General features: G+C 38.9%; 2 protein-coding genes across 2 annotated transcripts; both read left to right on the forward strand.

Annotated features, from left to right (window-relative positions):
- The first annotated feature begins 220 nt into the window (after positions 1-220).
- Positions 221-3,835, forward strand: LOC142622836 (zinc finger CCCH domain-containing protein 39). The gene is made up of 2 exons (XM_075796425.1): positions 221-1,704; positions 3,162-3,835. Exons 1-2 carry the CDS (start codon positions 954-956, stop codon positions 3,422-3,424), a joined length of 1,014 nt encoding a protein of 337 aa, XP_075652540.1. The 5' UTR covers positions 221-953; the 3' UTR covers positions 3,425-3,835.
- A 2,095-nt stretch (positions 3,836-5,930) lies between these two features.
- On the forward strand, positions 5,931-11,453 carry LOC142621586 (nudix hydrolase 19, chloroplastic). Its single transcript, XM_075794881.1, has 6 exons — positions 5,931-6,606; positions 8,060-8,200; positions 8,296-8,400; positions 8,710-8,809; positions 9,974-10,066; positions 10,630-11,453. The coding sequence occupies exons 1-6, from the start codon at positions 5,986-5,988 to the stop codon at positions 10,920-10,922; spliced, it is 1,353 nt and encodes a 450-aa protein (XP_075650996.1). The 5' UTR covers positions 5,931-5,985; the 3' UTR covers positions 10,923-11,453.
- The last annotated feature ends 8,303 nt before the right edge of the window (positions 11,454-19,756 follow it).

A 19,756-nucleotide genomic window follows, 5' to 3' on the forward strand; every position in this document is an offset into this window, starting at 1 on the left:
TGAAAAAACAGAGAAATCCCTGAAATCATGATATAAGGTCAAAAAAAAGAACATACAGTACATACTTGGTCAGAATGACATGGCAGATATAAATAACACTTTAATTAAGAGAGCCTTAATTATAAAAAATAAATAAAAACTAACCCCCGATTAATTTTGACTAAACCCGTGATCTCAGGGTTTTTGGGAGTTATTAAGGGTTTAGCCGTTTAGCCCTTGTAGGGCTTTAGCTTTTCCATTTTTGCCTCTGTTGTTGTTGTGGCGGTTGTTGGTGACAACTTTTATAGTTTCTTTTCCTTCTCAAAATTAGGGTTTCTCTAGGGCGGCTAGGGTTTTTGACTACCCCCACTCCATCTCTTATATACACCATTTTTTTCCATATTAGACTTCATATAGATATATATATATTTCAAGGTTCTCAAACTTTGGTCATAGCTCGATCACAAGTCACAACCTTCAGAATTCCATCTTCTTCAGTCTGGGTCTTTCTGCTTTCTTTTGGTGAAACTCATTTTGAGGACCAATACCCATCTGGGTTTCTTCTTTTGACTCTCTAAAACTCTTGTTTGATTTGGATTGGTCACTCTTTCCTCCCAAAGTTTCAAATTCAATTCTGGGTTTTCTTGATATTCTTGAATGCAATCTTGTTTTTGGCCCCCAACACTAATCTGGGTTTTCTTTCTCATTGTCTCAAATTTGAGTATTCTTCTTGTTGAATTCAATCTGGGGTGTTTGGATTTCGCTCAGAAGATTTCGAATTTAGCATTGTTTTTATCTGGGTGGTTTTGATTGGTCATTATCCGGTTAAGGCTACCTGATTTTTCATTTTCATTGCTGCTTTAAGATTGATTCTAGTGTCCCTTGATACCAAAGTATTGATCTTGATCTGTTTGGTTGCAAGGAAAAAGTTTCTACTCGATTTTTGTTTGATTTCAGGCCTTGAAATTGTCAATATGAGTTTTCCTGATCCTCACCCTCTGTTTATGATGCAATCCCAGCATTTTGCTAGTGATGCCATTGGTGTGTGGCCTCAAGCCCCAATGAACAATGACCAATTCGACGGGCACTCTCAACCTTTCAAGAGGCCCAGAAATTCTGAGGACAATTTATCCGATGCTTTGCCCTGTACACCAATGAATTCTAGGATGAACCCCCCAAATCCTCCTCCAATCAATAAAGGAACAAGCAACATTTTCTACAAGACTAAGATGTGCACAAGTTTTATTGCTGGTATGTGTACCAAAGGTTCGGATTGCAAGTATGCTCATGGAATTGAAGATATGCGTCAACCTCCACCGAATTGGCAAGAGCTTGCCGGTTTACGTGGGGTTGAGGATAGATCATCTGGAAATTGGGATGATGACCAGATGCTAATCCACAAGCTGAAGCTATGCAAGAAGTTTTGTTATGGGGAGGAGTGCCCTTATGGTGATAGGTGTAATTTTCTTCATGAAGATCCGGCAAAGTTTAGGGATGATTCGAAGAGGTTTAGGGAGAGTTCGGTGATTAACATTGGAACTTCCGGATCATCTATGGCACACGGAAGTGTTTCTAATCAGTCTGATGGTAGTAGGCCTGTGAACAATGGTCCGGATGCTTTTCGAGTAACTACAAGGCCCTATTTGAAGACAAAGTTATGTAACAGTTGGGAGAGAGGTCAATGTCATTATGGTGATAAATGCCACTTCGCTCATGGGCAAGCAGGTATTTGTTTATGCTGAGCTTATGCTATTAACTTTGTTATTACCAATTTGTCTTTGTGTAGTATGCAATTGTGATTGATGACAAGTAATTGTTCTAGTCATCTGGTAGACAATGAAATAAGCAATGAAAGAAGATACTAGGTAGCATGAGCCTTTATTTGCATGATGAATCAAAATAAACAAGTTTTTAACTTCTTTTTGTTAATACAAGGTAAATATCTTAGGTTCTGAATTGAGGGACTCCCACTATCTGTTGAAGTGCACACGTTGTTGGCACATTGTTGTCTCTAATAACAAATTCAAAACCGTCCCTTTCAAATATCCATACCTACAGTTCTTAATTGAGAAAGGGAGAGAAAAATTGTGGATTTTATTTTCAGCGCCCAGATAATCAATTCTGCAACTAACTGAACTCAATCTTGGAACCAGGTCTTGTTGTGTTTCTTACATTTAGATTATGTTTCTAAATTTTCTTGGTTGAAGATGAAACAGTAATTGGCTCTCTTTTCTCTTCATGACTGTGTGGTTCAGCTCTTGATTTGATTGTATCATTCCCTAGCAGAGTATGCCACTTTGTTTCCATCTCTAGGACGTAATAATTCTTGAAATGCACCCTTTTGCCTATCAAAATCAATATTCCAAGTTTACTTTCATTAAGTCCTGAACAATCCTAAATTCTCTTTTGGACAAACAAGCATTTCTGGAATTGGTTTTCAAACATGGTTGCATTTCCAGAGCTGATCTTTAGACAAAGTTCCACTGTCCAAATCCAGTTGTTTTAGAAGGTTGGGGAGAAAGATGTTATCACTGATAGATTATTTCCACTGTCTGTTTTTATGTTTAATTATCCGTTAATTATCTTTGAACAATCTTCTCAGGTAAAATGGATGACACTGAAAAAAAAACACACACACTTGTTAAGATGATATTATTTTTGCAGATATATTGGCAAATCATATTTTCACAAATCAAGAGGGAATAAGGCATGCTTATAATTACTTATTAACTGTCCTCTGAAGGTCATTTAACTTTTTGAAACAAACTGGATGGTTTATGTAAAGGAACTTCCTTTGTTGATCCAATTTATATTCAAGCTTGTAATTTGTATTTCTAACACCCTTATTGAAGTGCCTATTAATATTTAATAAGTGCAAATGCAAGCTAGTAGTTGTTTGATCTGTTCCAAAAGTTATTTGAATATTTAAGGGATTCGGTTCCTAGCATTAGTTAAATGACCTGAGCAACTATGTGTTTGAATTTAATTGGAGAACTTAATGCACTACACCTAAGGTACTTGATGTTTTACCCGAGTAAGAATATGCAACCATATATGCAGTGCTTTATACTTTTCAAAAGAGAACAATGCAGTGCTTTATAGAAGATTGTATTTACTTGATTGAATTATTATGTTGGTTAATATTTTATTTTTCTTAATGTTTGGTTTTTCTTCAAAATCAGAGTTGCGAGTGGCTGTTGGACTTCTTGAAGGGGAGACATTGAGTACTGGGTCCATTTCCGTTTTGGCAAAACCCCAATCTGTTCCTGCTAATGATGCGTCTCTAATTAAAACAGGAAGCGTGCCTACTTTAACTGAAGAAGGGCAGCAGGGTAAGAAGTGTTTGTTGAAGTGGAAAAGACCCCAGAAGATCAATCGCATTTATGGTGATTGGCTTGATGATATGCCGCTAGTGCAACACCTGCCAAGCAAAGTGGAGAGCTGAGTTCAAGATCCTGTGTAGGTTGAACTAAGAAATTTTGAAGGGTCATGCTCCCAAGAATCAAGATTTTGAGGAGATTTCAAAGGGCTTGAAAGCGAGAGAGTTCTTTTTCATTTTAAGTCTTTCTTCGTTGTTGGTTTGGGAACAGGTCAATAGGTTTGTTTTTTTCATTACTCCTCTCCCCCCTCCTCTTCTTTTCTATGTGAAATATAGGTTAGCAATTGGAAGTCGCTATTGTCATTAGAACATCAAATAAGAGACCATCGTTGGTCAAATCAAATGTAATTCTCTCTTATCAAAGCAAGATATTGCCTTCAATTGTCATCAAACAAGAATGAAAAGCTTTACCCAACATAGGTAAGCAACAGGCAGAGCACAAAAATATATGCAAGATTTGAGTTTGATTGAGATGTATGCATGCTTCACACTTTTTACGGTGTTTGTACAGTGAAAAATGCAAGTCAATGGCAAAGCGTTTTCTATTTGCTTGGAAAAATATGACTAATAACATAGTGTTGAATTTTTTAGCTTATTTTTACTTTCAACTTATTTTTATTACTATTTATGAGTTTTATTGTACTATTTAGCTTAACTTTTAACATTTTTTCTACACTTTAAATAAAAAGTTTTCAGTTTTAGCTAAATAAATTGTTCCAAATGGACACATTGTAAGGTAAAAAATGTTTTACTAAATTAATATTCAATAGTTACATCATTGGGAAAGGAATACCTGGTAAAAAATGTTTTACTAAATTAATATTCAATAGTTACATCATTGGGAAAGGAATACCTGAAGGCACTGGTTGAGCATTGAGTTAGGGATGCTTCCTAGGTAAGACTTAGGAGTAAGCTCAATGACCACCATCCATATGGAATTTATTTATTTATTGATATATCGATAGTAAGGCAAAAAAGGGACATGTAGTAAAACAAAAAACGTTTTACTAAATGATAATTCAGTAGTTACATCATTGAGGAAGGAATACTGGGAGGTGCTAGTTGAGCATTGAGCTAGGGGTGCTTCCTAAGTAAGACTTAGGAGTAAGCTTATTGACCGTCATCCATATGAAATCTATTTATTTATTGATATTTTGATAGATGTAGGTGGGGGGATCTGAACTTTGAAGTCTCCATAAAAAATGAGCTTGGTGGTACCGATTGAATTAACTAATTTTTTTTTTTTCCAATTGAATTTTCTAATCAAACAAATCAATTTGTTATTTAAAAATCTAAAGTAAAATTTAGGAGACATTATCAAAGAATAAATGTTGACTACAAATTTCATTGGAGCATTAGGCTTCAACCCATAATAGGAAGATAGGAAGATGATATGTGTTTTAATCTTTTTTTTTTTATAGCAAAGTGTCCTTATCATGTTTAATGTAAATGATCTACTCAAAAAAATTATCTGCAATCACTTAAATGTTTTTTTTTTTTTTAGAAACACCAAAATGTTGTTATTTTGAGTTGAAGGTTCCAACTAAATTTATAGTCAAACTTCATCCATTATATATATTGGATCCAGTTAAGGACATACATTAATCATCAATTTTAGGAAACCTTTTTATGGAATTGAAACAGCTGTCAAAACAATTAGTTATCTTTTCATTTTCCGATAAAAAGTTTCTTAAAATGCTTTACTAACATATTCCCTTAGGACATAAGTTAGTAAAACCCATATATATTTAGTATGAGATTAAATTCGGTAACGACGTGATATAAAACCCATGTTTTACCCTTTTAATCTCAACATACCACATCATCTTATCACATATTTAAGAATAAGTAGAACCATACCCAATCAATTCTAATACCCATATATAAATTCAACTAAATTGAGAATTTATTGAAATGTTATTTGGTGTGGTAGAATGTATTAAATTTTAAGTAAAATGCTGATGTGACAATTACTTATTGAATGGTGTAAAATATGTTTTACAACCCATCCTTACTAACTTCGGACTAATTAGTAAACTAAAACTAATTGGATCATCCATTGATGGTGAACACAGCAGATACGTGGATACCATTAAATTTTGATGCATAAACTAAACATAAATTGCTTTATGACATACTGGCATAAATTACAAAATTATTTACAGAGTAGGTCTAGTGTTACAAATTTTTTTACAATTTTATCATAATTTTGTTATATAATAACTTGTAAATTGTGAAATTATAAACTCACATGAACCTAATATTTTATTTTCACGGCTCATAAGTGGCCACATAGCAAAATTGTAGCAAAATTATGGAAAAAAAATTATATTTTTTTTTAGTAACAGTTATGAAAAAGTTCGTGCCATGTTCTTATTTAATGCCCTCCACAGGGTGGAACCCACGGTCCGAACCCCGGTCTCATTCCCATGCAACCCTGGCTCGACTGAGACTCTCTCTCTCTCTGGTGAAGCAAAGTCGGTGGTCCCCAAAAATGCACTCAATCAGGACACGTGTCATTACTCCAAGCCTTCGAGTCGAGTCATCACCTACCTCGGCTCCTACATTTCCTCTCTCTCTCTCTCACGGTTCAAAGCCAAGCCGCCACCAATGGCACCAAGATAGTCATGCTCTTCTCTCTCCTCTCTCAAACCTCACCTCTCTTTTCTCTCTCTAAAAAACTCTCTTTTCTTCATACCTTAACCAAAACTCTCTCTCACCTCACCATAACCAAAACCATATCCACATCCACCATGGCTATAAACTTGAAGTCCCATGCTTTTGCAGGCAACCCTTTGAGATCCAAGACCCCAAAAGCTGAAGACCCATTTGCGCCAATCCCAGCCCTTGAGACCCTCAAGACCCAGCTCTTAGATTCCACCACTGAACACCATGTCTCTCCACCTACTTTCAAGGTCCTCCCTTTCAGAAAAGGCAGGCCCTTGGCATCTTCCAATGGTGGGGTTGGTGACTTGGTACCAAATTGGAATCTGGGTTGGATTAGTTTGGCTGATTGTAAAGAGTACTTGGCCAATTCTGGGGTCCAATTGAATGGGGACTCCTTGGTTTATCTGGGTTCCAGGCCTGAGGATGATGTTGTTTATTGGGCTATTGATGTTTCTGATGAGGGTGGTCTGGTTACTGAGTTTGCTACCAAGCAGCTCAGTTTTGTTGAGGTTAGGACGCTAATGGTAGCCACAGATTGGGCTGATTCCGTGGCTATGGGGGAATTGGCTATTGCTGGACATGTAAGTGGTTATTGTTCTTTGAAGAGGTTTGTGGTTGATTTTGATTTAGGGTACTTTTATTGAATGGTGACATGTTGGTGATAATAGTGTTGTAAGCTGATTGTTAATGTGTTTTGATTTGCTCAATCGGTGATCTGATTGGAATTTTCTTTTGTAGACCTGCAAAAAGTTGTGATGAGCATGAGCTTTAGTTTGACTTATATTAAGTTGTAGTTCACCTGTTGATTGGCATCTTGTCAATGTGATTGTTTGTATGTTTGCTTGTTCTTAAAATTAGAAAATTTACTGTTGGTCCCTAAAGTTGAGCACATAAGTGATTTTAGTCCCAGAGTTTAAAGTTATTGCTTTTAGTCTCTAAAAAACTTAAAGTTGTCGCTTTTTGTCTCTAATAAATTTAAAGTGATTGCTTTTAGTCCTAAAAAAACTTAAAAGTGATCAATTTTAGCCCCAATGGAGTGATGACGTATCATTCTTTAGTTTGGCCACCTAGGAAGGACAGACATGCTACGGGTACGGACACAGTATGACACGGTGACACAAGCAATTTTTTAAAAATTATAACATAAAATGACTGGTACGACCCTAATATAACACAGGTACGACAAGGGCCTGTGCTTCCGAGAATGGCCACAGCATCTACTGGACTAACAGCGATTACTTCGAATTTCAGGGACTAAAATCTTTCAGAGGCTAAAATGTATAGACCAACAATGTATTTAAGCCTTTTTACAAGTTTTATGAATCTCAACCAAGCAAATTTCTGTATGTTTGCTTGTTCGCTAAAGAGCAAGGTGAGGCTATGGGTTCAAAACCCACAGGTGTCATGTGTAACTTATTAGTCAAGATATAATATCTGTAGGGAACTTACCAAAAAGACTTATGTATGGGGGGATCTATCTTAAAATATGTGCAAGTACTATTTTGAATATTTTGGGGAAAGAGAGACTGTAAGTGACCTCAGTTTGATATAAAGAGTTCGAGGAACCCAAGCAGATTTTCCTGTGTATTAGGGCTGTGCCCATTCAGGTACTTCTTTATGAAATTTTTTACTTATTTAAAAAAAAAAAAAAACAAAAATCCTTAAAAGAAGAGGAACCAAAGGGGAATTGACTTGTACAGCTACTGTTTGTGCACGATCAATACAAGATTACACTATTTTTTTTTTTTTTTGGTAATGTTCTACTCTTAGTTGCTTCCCATGACCATTTCTTGACATACTTGATTAGCCTGTCAAGGATCCATATCCGATCTCAAAAAGTTTTGAGACCAAAAGCTTTGGTTGTTGTTGTTGTTGTTTTGTTAAAGCTTACCAGATTAGCAGGCAATGATGTCACCTTACTTTTTGTATTTTGCTAGCTATTGTTTTACATTGCCTGTTATCTTCCTGCATTATTGCATAGTTAAAGGTTGCTGAGAGCTGCACATATTTTCTCTGGTCTTGGGGTTTTATTAGGCCAGGGCATTGCTAGAATGGCATAGCATATCAAGATTTTGTGGACTCTGTGGTCAGAAAATGGTCCCCATAGAAGCTGGGAGCCGAAAGCAATGTTCAAATGAGTTATGCAAAAAGAAGGTTTATCCTCGTGTTGATCCGGTATGATTATGCTTAATATCCTCTCTTATAAATACCCCAGTAAATTGGAAGCTTCGAGTGTCTCATTGGTTTCTATGGCTTAAGTCTTATTACAGGTTGTCATTATGTTGATCATTGATAGAGAGAATGACCGTGCACTCTTAAGCAAACAATCAAGATTTGTACCCCGAATGTGGAGTTGCTTAGCTGGTTTTATAGAGGTATGTGCTTGGACAACTTTTAGATATTGCATGTTTAGAAATTCTTTTATGGGATTCTAAAGCTATCGTTACATTGATGTGGTGCTGCTCCCATACAAGAGAGAAAAGGGCAGGGGGTAGAAAAAGAAGAAGAAGATTGACATGAAAAGATAGGTCATTTGACCTGAACTGGGACACATCTTAATATCTCTGTGATTAAATCGTAACGATAATAATTAGATAACATTCAAGGGGGTTTTTTTTTTTTTTTTTCTTGTCTCAAAAAATTAGTAAAAACTTCATTAATTTGAGGCTTTTTATTATCTGTAGCCAGGAGAAAGCTTGGAAGAGGCAGTGAGAAGAGAAACATGGGAGGAGACTGGTATTGAAGTAGGAGAAGTTGTATATCATAGTTCACAGCCATGGCCTGGTATAAATTTTGCAAAATGCATTTTTTTTCTCATATATTCTGGCTTGACACTATATTTAACACTATGGATGCATTATTTTAAATCTTGTCCATTATCCATCTCATAGTCTTTTGTGCCACTCATTTGCATTTTAAATATATTAATCCCAGTTTTGACTGCCTTTTCCCCTTTTTAAATACAAAACCACAAAAATCAAGAACATTTGGTCCTACGACCATCTTATGTTAATTTAACCTTTAGTCTAGTAAGTTCTCAATTACGGAATGCTTTAGTCCACTTGAATATAATCCAAAAAAGCAAATAACTTTTATCATTAAAGATAATCATGCTTTATTTGTTGATCATTTCAATTGTACAAAAATAGGGTTTTATTTACATATTTATTAATATCCATAATTTCATTAGAACTCCAAAACTTCAAACCGAAATATGGATCTTACTGAGAAAATTTCATTCCTTTGGGTGTGAGATTCCAAATATCCAAAAACTTAGAATTTTGTTTTAAATTCCTCTATTTTATTTTTCTTTTTTTGCTAAAATCTTCTGTATTCAAACATACAGCAAGATGATTCTGAGAGGTATTTGCAGTATTGCTCCTCTGGTTTTGTAAACAATTCCTCATAATTAGCCTTCTGAATTTTATGAATTTCTCATTGGAATCATTTCTGAACTACAGGTTTTAGGGCTTTGGAAATATAGATGTTATTTTCTCTAATTTTTTTTATCCTTTCTTTTTTTGACACATACGCAGTCAAATTGTCCTGTCAGCATCATGAGTTAAGAGACACTTAATAGTGTTTGTCTACCCACAAAATCTGTTTCTTTTAGAATTCCTGTTGATTTTTGTGCCATGGAGCATTGACTACCTAATTTTCCTGTCAGCATCATGAGTTGAGTAAATTTTTTTTTCCTCTCTCTTGCTGTTATGTTGATAAGAGAACCATAGGCAACCTAATTTTCCTGTCAGCATCATCAGTTCCAAAGTATTCATATCTGTTATAATTTTCAGTTGATTTTTGGCCCCTCTACTTTCTGCAACAATGTATGAGATTGATGATTTCTGGTGATATACATATAATGAGTTAATAGTTTATACAAATCATTGTATAGATTTCAATTTTTTTCTGTTGATTTATAATTATCTTGTTTTGGTTTTTTCCCAGTTGGGCCAAGTAGCATGCCGTGCCAGTTGATGGTTGGGTTTCATGCATATGCAAAATCACTAGAAATAAATGTGGACAAGGAAGAGTTGGAAGGTATGTTGAGACTGAGCATCTTGTGTGTGTTTAAATTCACCATTCTTTTTTATTCTTTTCCCAAGTGATCGGTCTTTAGTTTTTATTAAATAGGTAAATGCCATTTTAGTTTTCCTGAGGATAACTGGATAAGTTTTCTTGACTTCATCAAATGAGTCATCTTAGCAATAAGGCAAGAAGTATCATGTAAAAAACCATAATGTTGTGTTGAGGACAAACCTAGAATCTACTCTATAATGCAGGGATTTCATTTATCTGGATGGGGGCTTCTTTAATTTGTAAATGATGTGCATCATCTTGCAGCAAATCATAACTTTCTTATCACCCCCCACCACCCCACCCCCCCCCCCCCCCCCCCCAAAAAAAAAAAAAAAAAGCGAAAGAAAACTGTAGGAGATCAAATAAAATGAGTTGCATAGATGCTGAATATTGTTTCATGGATTTGAGGGTGAGGTTTGCTTTTCCAAGGCATGCTCATGACAGTTTTTTGTGCTCTTTTTGCATTTCTGTTGGACATGTTGAAAAATTAAATCTAAAAATAATGTTCACTTATATTTTCCTAGATGCTCAGTGGCATAATAGGGAAGATGTGAAAAAAGCTCTGACATTTGCTGAATACCAAAAAGCTCAAAGAACAGCTGCAGTCAAGGTAGAACAGATGTGCAAGGGGGTTGGGAAAGGACAAAACTTGGCTGCGGATTTCAACGTGGAAAGCGGTGAACTTGCAACCATGTTTGTCCCAGGGCCATTTGCTATCGCCCATCATCTCATATCTTCCTGGGTCTACCAGGATTCATTCAATGGTGTTGAAGCTCATTTAAAACTACCTAGAAGTGGTTCTATGTCGAGTTTGTAGTGGTGGTCAACTAATTTTTAAGACAACATAAAAGCTAGCATCGTACATTCAAAATAATTCAAAATAATAGTCAAGAGTCTTGTATCATCGTAGTTCAGTCCTGTATCTTGATTCTCAAGATGGTAAAGGGTATTTGGTGCCTCAATCCCATGGAATGTTATTATGTCGATGTCATGAATAATACTACCTCCAAAATGAGAAAGTGAGAAAGAGAGAGAGCAGTGTTGGTGCTACCAACCTCCCTCATGGTGGCTGGTGGCATGTATTGCATCAATTAAGGTCGAAGGTGTGATAGTAAAAGATGAAGAGCAGTTTCTTCCCTTCATTTATTTTATTTTCTTATAGTTGGCATACTGTTTTCTTCTTATCCAAAAATAATTCATGTATGTATCTTGTTAATTGTTATACATTTGAATCATTCATGTATGTATCATGTTCGAAAGCTTGTTATTTAACACTTTTCAAACTGATTCGGTTGTATCATATATTATTTCCAATTCAAATATAAAAGATTAGCATGAGTTTGGTTTAGGATTATGTTATCTCTTTCTTCTTATTACTTAGCAAAAAAGAGATTTGGAAATTACATGTTAAAATAACCAACTGCCAACATCAGTGTTACACTATTACAACACCTGTTGTATCACAATCTCCCTAGAAGCGGGCACGAAATAATACTAATCTTCTCTCTATCTCTCAAAAAAAAAAAAAAGTAACAATTCTGTGGAATACGCTTTGCATGAATGCAATAATCAACAATGGGCTGGAAAGAGATTGACTAGTGATCATAGGTTATTATCTTGCAGTTTATGTTTTCATCATAAATCTATTAACCTTAACTTCGTGATACACTGAGGATTGAGATTTGAGAGCTAAGGCCAAGATTAATCTGAGACAAGTTATAATAAACCCTAAGTTGGCTTTCTTAGTGTTGATGCCCACTTTGGCAAGGAAGCCCACAAGTTAAATAATAGCATGGCAGGAATAACAGGATGGCATGACAAAAGTATTAAACGACTCGCAAAGAGGGTAAGGAATGGATTAGAGAAGGAAAAGCCCACAATCAAGCAAGATCCAGTCCAGGAAAGAAGTAAGACATAAAGAATGAAAGCTCAGAGACTCATTGACGCCACAAAGGTCAAGAACGAGTAGCAGAATGTGCAGACAAGCCTTCAGGTTATGGCAAACACATAAACAGTAGACAAGCCATGGACACACATGGAAGTGGAGCACTTAAAAGGCTCATGCACCACCAACTTGTAACCAACCAATACAAGAGTGTTGGGCCATGGGTTAGAGGTAAGAGAGGGTATAGTCTAGTGGTAGGGAGAAGGGGAGAGCCTATTCTGGGGTTCCCGCTCAAACTCTTTTGGGGGAGATGTCCTGATGGGATAACATGCCACCCAAAAAAGGAAAAATGAGTTGCAATCACTAGGTGTATGCCATGAAGGATGGTGAGAGAGAATACCCATCCTTATTCGGATGGGATGCCACGATGAACAAGAAAACAAAATAAGGCTCTTTGTCTGGGAATGGGATGTGGCACGATCAGCACAAGTAAGTAGTGATGACTGAGCAACTAACAAACTAGTGGGTGGTCTAGGAAGGACACCCACACCAGGACAAAAGCAGTTAAGGGGTAAAATAGTAAAAACACAACATGGCTGGCAGTATAAAAGGGACCTTAGCCGTGAAAGATAAAGCAAAAAACTTAGAAAGGAAAAAAAAAAAAAAAAAAAAAGGGAATTAGAAAGAAAAGAAAAACAGAGAGTAAGCAGGAGTGTGATAGTGGGCTTGCACCAATAGGCTATTCCCTTCTCTCCCTCTAAAAGCCTACCCTTTAGTAAGGACTAAGGAATCTGAGGATAAGCCATTTAGGCCCATTCTCTCAAAGTGGGTAATTTCCATTGCAAGATTTCCCTGTGAGATTACCCACATTGAAGAGTGGTTCCCTTCATGGACTTAACTCCGTAGAGAAATCGAGCATGGCAAACTGACCATTCTTCCTTTGTTTTATTGATTAAGCATTAGTGTGATTTCCTTTCTTTATTGTTATCATCTTATTTATGTTGCATTGATATTACTGCATTACTTCTTCCTTTATTAAGATCATCATTTAGTATTTCCTGTGTTCTGACTAACAGTAAGCATTTTATTTTATTTTTTTTTGTCATATTACACCTGCTTGCCATGAGTCTTTTGTAACAATTTACTCTGCCATGGGCATGTGACCAAGGTTTTAGCGAAGGGGTTTTAGTTTGCGCACAAGCTGGCTTGGGGTGTGTTGCAGTCAAGCCAGTCCTAACTCTCTTACTCATAACCATTGGGCCATAGCGTGGCAGGAGGTAGCTCAGCTCGTAGTTGCGAAAAAGGCCCACCATATTTAAATTGGCGACTCCGCTTGGGGAGTTGGGAAAAAGACAAGGAAAGTAGACAATAGCCCTCCCATGCTATGCCCCCAAGATCAAAGACAACGCGAAACATGAGTACCATGCCCTCGCAAGCAAAGTCAAGGCTAACAACGCCCTAGCAACACCAACCCAACCAGGCAGAAGGTGTTAATAGAGTAGGGGTTGAACCTCAGTTCAACAAAGGATCCCTACTGACAATGCCAATGTTTTTATTGAGGTGTTGCAGTCATTGCAACATTCGTAGTAGCAGATGATGGAAGAAATTCATCAAATGAAGGCCAACAAGACGAAGAAAAAAGGAAGCCAACATGACCTAGAGCATGCGGCAAACAACAAGGAGACCTCAATTAGAGGTGCTCCGCAGAATGTAGAACAGCGTTTTATCACGATGGTCGAAGTTGTAGCGCTCCTAGAGCAAGATAGGGCCAAAGCACCTAAGGAAAGGTTTTACACGAGAAGACCTCCTTACCCACTGAGAATACTTAGCTAGCCATACCCCGAGAGGTATGAGCCACAAGTTTTTGCACGATACAATGGCAGAAGGGGAAGTGCCGTCAAGTATGTGAGCAAATTCATTGATACCCTTGGCCCTTACGTGACAGACGAAGACTTGTGTCTTCGAGAATTTTCCAAATCACTGTGTGACCGTGTGTACACCTGGTACACCGGTTTGAAACCAAGGTCAATCCTAACATGGGATGACATGGTGGATGTATTTTGTACTAAATACTTTCATGGAAAAGAAACAGTAACACTTACGACTTTGCAAGCAACTAAGTAGAGAAGCGACGAAGATTTGATGGAATACATTAAAAGGTTCAAAGACATAGCACTCGATTGCTATGACCATTGCGAAGAAAAGACGTTAGTAGAAATGTGTATGGGAAACATGATCAGGGAGTACAAAGCTGTTCTAGAGAATCTAGAAATCTCCCAGTTCGCATAGTTGTTCCAGAAAGCTAGAAAAACTGCTCAATCAGTGAGACCAAGCTCTGACAGGAAAAACACCCCATAAGCTATGGCAATATCCACCGGCGAAAGAAAGAGGAAGTCTGATGGGAGGGAGTACGATACCCCTCCACCACTACCATGTACCCCTAAGGAGCTAGACGTGCCCTAGATAAATGGATCGCAGATGGAGTTTTTAAGCCTAACCAAGTTTCCAGAGAGCCCACTGAAGAATAGCGTAGAGAAGCGGCGAAGATTTGATGGAATACATTAAAAGGTTCAGAGACATAGCACTCGATTGCTATGACCATTGCGAAGAAAAGACGTTAGTAGAAATGTGTATGGGAAACATGATCAGGGAGTACAAAGTTGTTCTAGAGAATCTAGAAATCTCCTAGTTTGCACAATTGTTCCAGAAAGCTAGAAAGACTACTCAGTCAGTGAGACCAAGTTCTAACAGGAAAAACACCCCACAAGTTATGGCAATATCCACCGGCAAAAGAAAGAGGAAGTCTGATGGGAGGGAGTACGATACCCCTCCACCATTACCATGTACCCCTAAGGAGCTGGACGTGCTCCTAGATAAATGGATCGTAGATGGAGTTTTTAAGCCTAACCAAGTTTCCAGAGAGCCCACTGAAGAAGAGCTTAGAGACCCTCATTTTTGCCGCTTACACAAGTTTGTGCAACATCCTACCGCAGAATGCTAGGCACTCCGCATTGGTGCATCGAAGAATCAAAGAAAGGACTCTAGAGTTGTCCTAGCCAGAAGTCCAAAGAAACCCACTCCCGAACCATAAAGGGAAGGGTATAGTGGCAGTTGTCATTTGCGCAGATTTAGGGGAAGACGAGGAGGAAAGGCTGGCCCTGCCTACCATAGCAATTACCACCTAGCAAAAAAGTTCCAGGTTCAAGAACTTGTTTACTCAGTTGGGACTCACAGTAAATGAGTGAAGGATAGCCATAAAGGCTTTGGTGAGCATTGCTTCCGAGGCAGGAATAGAATGCTTGACAACAGAAGTCATGGATGACAAGGCCCTCTTACAGGAAGCAAATCCCCATCAAGATATGGAAGCGGGGTACTAAGATCACAGGAGGCCCCTTTACTTGGCAGCATCCATAAATCAAATCCCTATCAAGAGAGCCTTGGTGGATACGTGCGCTTCCGTAAACCTCATCTCGCTTAGTACCTTACAAGCAGCAGGAATTTCAGAAAGAAAGATTCAGGGATGCCCAATGGAAGTAATAGGATTTGGGGGAAGAGGCAAATATACCGTAGCCCACATTTAGCTATGGCTGAAAGTGGGACCAATAGCCTCTTTGGCCCGCTTCCACATGGTAAAACCGGAGGTCTCATACCACGTGATATTGGGAAGACCGTGGTTGCATAAGCACCGACTGGTCCCATCCACTTATCATCAGTGCGTGAAAGGAAGGTTGAACAACAGAATGGTATGAATAGTAGTAAATTCGTCACCCTTCGAACAAGTGGAGGCTCATCTGGTAGAAACTATGTTCTATGATAAATGGGCACCATCCAGGGAAAGCTCAGTGTCAAAACCACAGGGCACCTTTATGCCTAGGTGGGAAGACATTCAAGATGACCCAGAGTCTAATCCAAGGAGACTATTAATGCAAAAAAAGAAAAGAAAAGAAGTGCCCGCCCTAGCATCAGACGATGCGCCACAATGTGTCAAGGTTCGGACCCCTGATGGTAGAATCGTCTACAAGTTATGAAGGTGTGCGGGGCCCACTACGATACGCAAGGGGACCCTAGACAAGGATTGCAGCATAAAAGTTTGGTGTGCTGCGTAGCTCAAGAAAATTCGAATAAAGTAAGTAATACGGAGAAAGATGGGGGAATCGCAATAGAAGAGGATACACAAGTAGCAACAGAGGAAAGATTGGAAGAAGTTGACCTAGGAACTAATCCACTGGAGCCAAAGCCCATCTCAATTAGTTCAAAATTATCAGAGGAAGAAAAGTCAAAATTAGTATTGTTGCTGAAAGAATTCAGGGATGTTTTCGCATAGGATTATAGCGAGATGCTTAGGTTGGATCCCAGACTAGTGGTACATACACTAGACGTGGATCTCGAGGCTAAGCCAATAGCTCAACCTGCCAGAATGTTCCACACTGAAATAGAAGAGCAGATAGTAAAGGATGTGCAAATGCTGCTGGCCGCGGGTTTCATTAAGTCCATCCAGCACCCGTGCTGGTTGTCCAACATTGTACCAGTAAAGAAGAAGAATAGGCAAATAAGGTGCTGTGTAGACTTCAAAAATCTTAACAGGGCCTACCTAAAAGACGAATTCCTACTGCCAAACATGGACTTGTTGATAGATTCTGCAGCAAGAAACATCATGTTTTCCTTTATGGATGGCTTCAATGGATACAATCAAATTCAAATGGCACCAAAAGACACAGAAAAGACTGCTTTTAGGACTCCCATAAGTAATTTCTACTATACTATGATGCCTTTCAGGTTGAAAAACGCAGGTGCAACCTGCCAACATACCATGACGACCATATTTCATGACATGATGCACCGTGAACTGGAAGACTATATGGATGACATAGTTGTGAAGTCAAAAAGGCGAGAAGATCATGTTCAAATACTGAGAAAGGTATTTGGAAGATGCCTAACCTTCAAGTTAAGAATGAATCTCCTCAAATGTGCCTTTGGAGTATCTTCTGGGAAATTTCTGGGTTTTCTGGTCCATAGTAGAGGAATAGATGTGGACCCAGCCAAAGCCACAGTCATAGCAACCATAAAGCCACCTGCCATGATGAAGGAATTAAAGAGTATTCTAGGGAAAGTCTCATACATTCGAAGATTCATCCCTAGTTTAGCATCAATCACTTCGGCCTTCACCAAGTTACTCAAGAGGGGACAGCTTCAAGTGGGGAGAGGTGCAGCAGACGGCCTTTAGAAGGTTACAACAGATTATGAAAACATTCCTACAGTGCAAGCCCCGATCCGTAAAAGGCCGTTACTGCTCTGCTTAGACACCAGCTCATATGCTATAGGCGCGTTGATTGCCTAAGAAGATGGAAGCGGTGTTGAGCAACCAATCTACTACATAAGTCGTGCTCTAAAAGATGCAGAGACTCGCTATCCTAAGGCAGAAAGAGCATGCTTGGTGATTGTATATGCTTCACAAAGGCTATGCCATTACTTCCTAGCCTACGAGGTATGGCTGATGACGAAGTCTCACACAATCAAGGCTCTATTGTGGCAACCAATCCTTTCTAAAAGGATATCTCAATGGTTACTACAATTGTCACAGTATGATTTGGAGGCAGGAACGCCTAGAGCAATAAAAAGTCAGGCTATAGCAGACTTATTGGCATAATTCCTAAGAGAAGAGGAGTTCCCGTTGGACGACAAAGTTCCAGGGGAGGTAGCCATGGCAGAAGTAGTCAGAGAACAATGGGTAATGAAGTTTGATGGATCCTCGACTGCCCACTCAGGAGGCGCAGGAATAGTCCTATATCATGAGGGGGACAAGGCCGTGGCGCTCTCATTCAAATTGAAATTTCTTTGCTCAAACAATACCGCAGAATATAAGGCTTACCTTACCGAGCTAGCTACAGCCCTTGAAATGGGAGTCAAGCATTTAAAGGTAATTGGTGATTCCAACCTAGTGTTCTGCTAGACCAAAGGAAGTTTCTCTTTAAAGGAACCCAGCTTAGCCCCGTACAGGACAATGGCCCAGAAGATGGAGGAAAAGTTCTCAACATTTGAAATAGAGCACGCTTTCAAAAGTGAAAATCAGTACGCAGATGTGTTGGTAGCATTGGGTCACAAATAGCATTTGAAGGAAGCAACACTAGGGTAGAAGTAAGCAAATGAAAGGAGTCCATTATTGAAATGCTAAAAAAGAGATTCCAAGAAGAAAGATGCGAAGAGGATTGGAGGATTCCCATAAAGGAAGCCTTGATGAAAGAAGAAGATATGGTAGAATTGAAAGCATTGAAAGACTACGCCCTGGTGAAGGGAGAATTGTACTGCAGGATGTCGGGAGGAATCTTGTCGAGATGTGTGGGGCAAGAGGAGGCTCAAAGAAAGTTGAAGGAAGTACATGACAAAATCTACGGGTTCTGTGTAAAAGTCATCCTGTACCACAAACTCCAAGGGGTAAATTTCTATTGGCCAAGCATGGGTAAGGACGAGGACCAAGTCCAAACCCGATGCGAGGCCTTTCAGCTTGCAGCAGACAGGGAGGAAAGCTATACTGTTTTCATCAGCGAGGATTGGAGGAGCCCGTTTGTGCAATACCTGACAGAGGGCATCTTGTCGCAGAAACATAGTGAAAGATATAAGCTTAAAAGGTTGGAAACACTATACTTTTTGCACGACAGAGTCCTTTTTAAGAAAGGGTATGATGGAGACCCGTTACGAATTTTTGGTCCCGAAGAAGTAAGGGAAATGATAAAGGAGGTACATGCAGGAGAATGTCGGGAGCTCCAAGGAAAGAAAAATTTGTATAGATGCCTGCTACAAATGGGTTATTACTGGCCCACCATGAAAAGAGACACATCAGAATTTGTGAAGAAATGCCACAGCTACCAAGTACAAGCCAACTTGATTCACACTAACCCACAGAACTTGCATTGCATGGTCACCCTATGGCCCTCCCACACTTGGGGGCTTGATTTGGTGGGGCCAGTTAATCCACCATCACATGGGTACATATGGATCCTAGTGGCAACGGAGTACTTTACCAAGTGGGCGGAAGCAATACCACTCTGTAAAGCCATAAGAGGGGCAGTGGAAAATTTTATCAAGGAAAACATAATTGTTAGATTCAGAGTACCTCACAAAATCATCAGTGACAATGGCATGCCCTTTGTCAACAGTGAGGTGAGGAAAATGTTAGAGTTCTACTAGATTAAGCACCACCGATCATCGCCCTATTACCCTCAAGGGAATGGGCAAGCAGAGGCGACAAGCATGACTGTTATAAAGATCATCAGAAAGATGAACCAGGTATATACTAGGGGATGGGCAACGCACTTGCCAGACGCCCTTTGGGCTTACCAAAACTCACCAAAATCAGCCACAAGGTTTTCACTCTTCTCTTTAGTCTACGGAACAGAGGTGATGAGCCCAGCTGAAGTAATGACTCCCTTTTTGAAAGTCATGCAAGTGTGGAAGAAAAAAAAGGAGAAGGAAATTTTTACAGCAGAAAGGTGTGAAGACCTAGAGGGACTGGATGAGAAAAGGGAAGAGGCTCAAGAACGCAACCACAGATACAAACAGAGAATGACTTATGGCAGGATAACTAAAGAGAAAGTGTTTTCAAAAGGGCAACTTGTACTAAAGGCAACAGACCACGTCAGGCGAGGTATGACAGGACCATCTAAGTTCTCACCAAAATGGGAGGGACCCCTTGTGATAAGAGAAGCACACGCACACGCACACGCACACGCACACGCACACGCACACGCACACGCAAGTGGGTATTATCA

This window comes from Castanea sativa, chromosome 1 (genome assembly GCF_040712315.1).
Source record: "Castanea sativa cultivar Marrone di Chiusa Pesio chromosome 1, ASM4071231v1".
Taxonomy (NCBI): domain Eukaryota; kingdom Viridiplantae; phylum Streptophyta; class Magnoliopsida; order Fagales; family Fagaceae; genus Castanea; species Castanea sativa.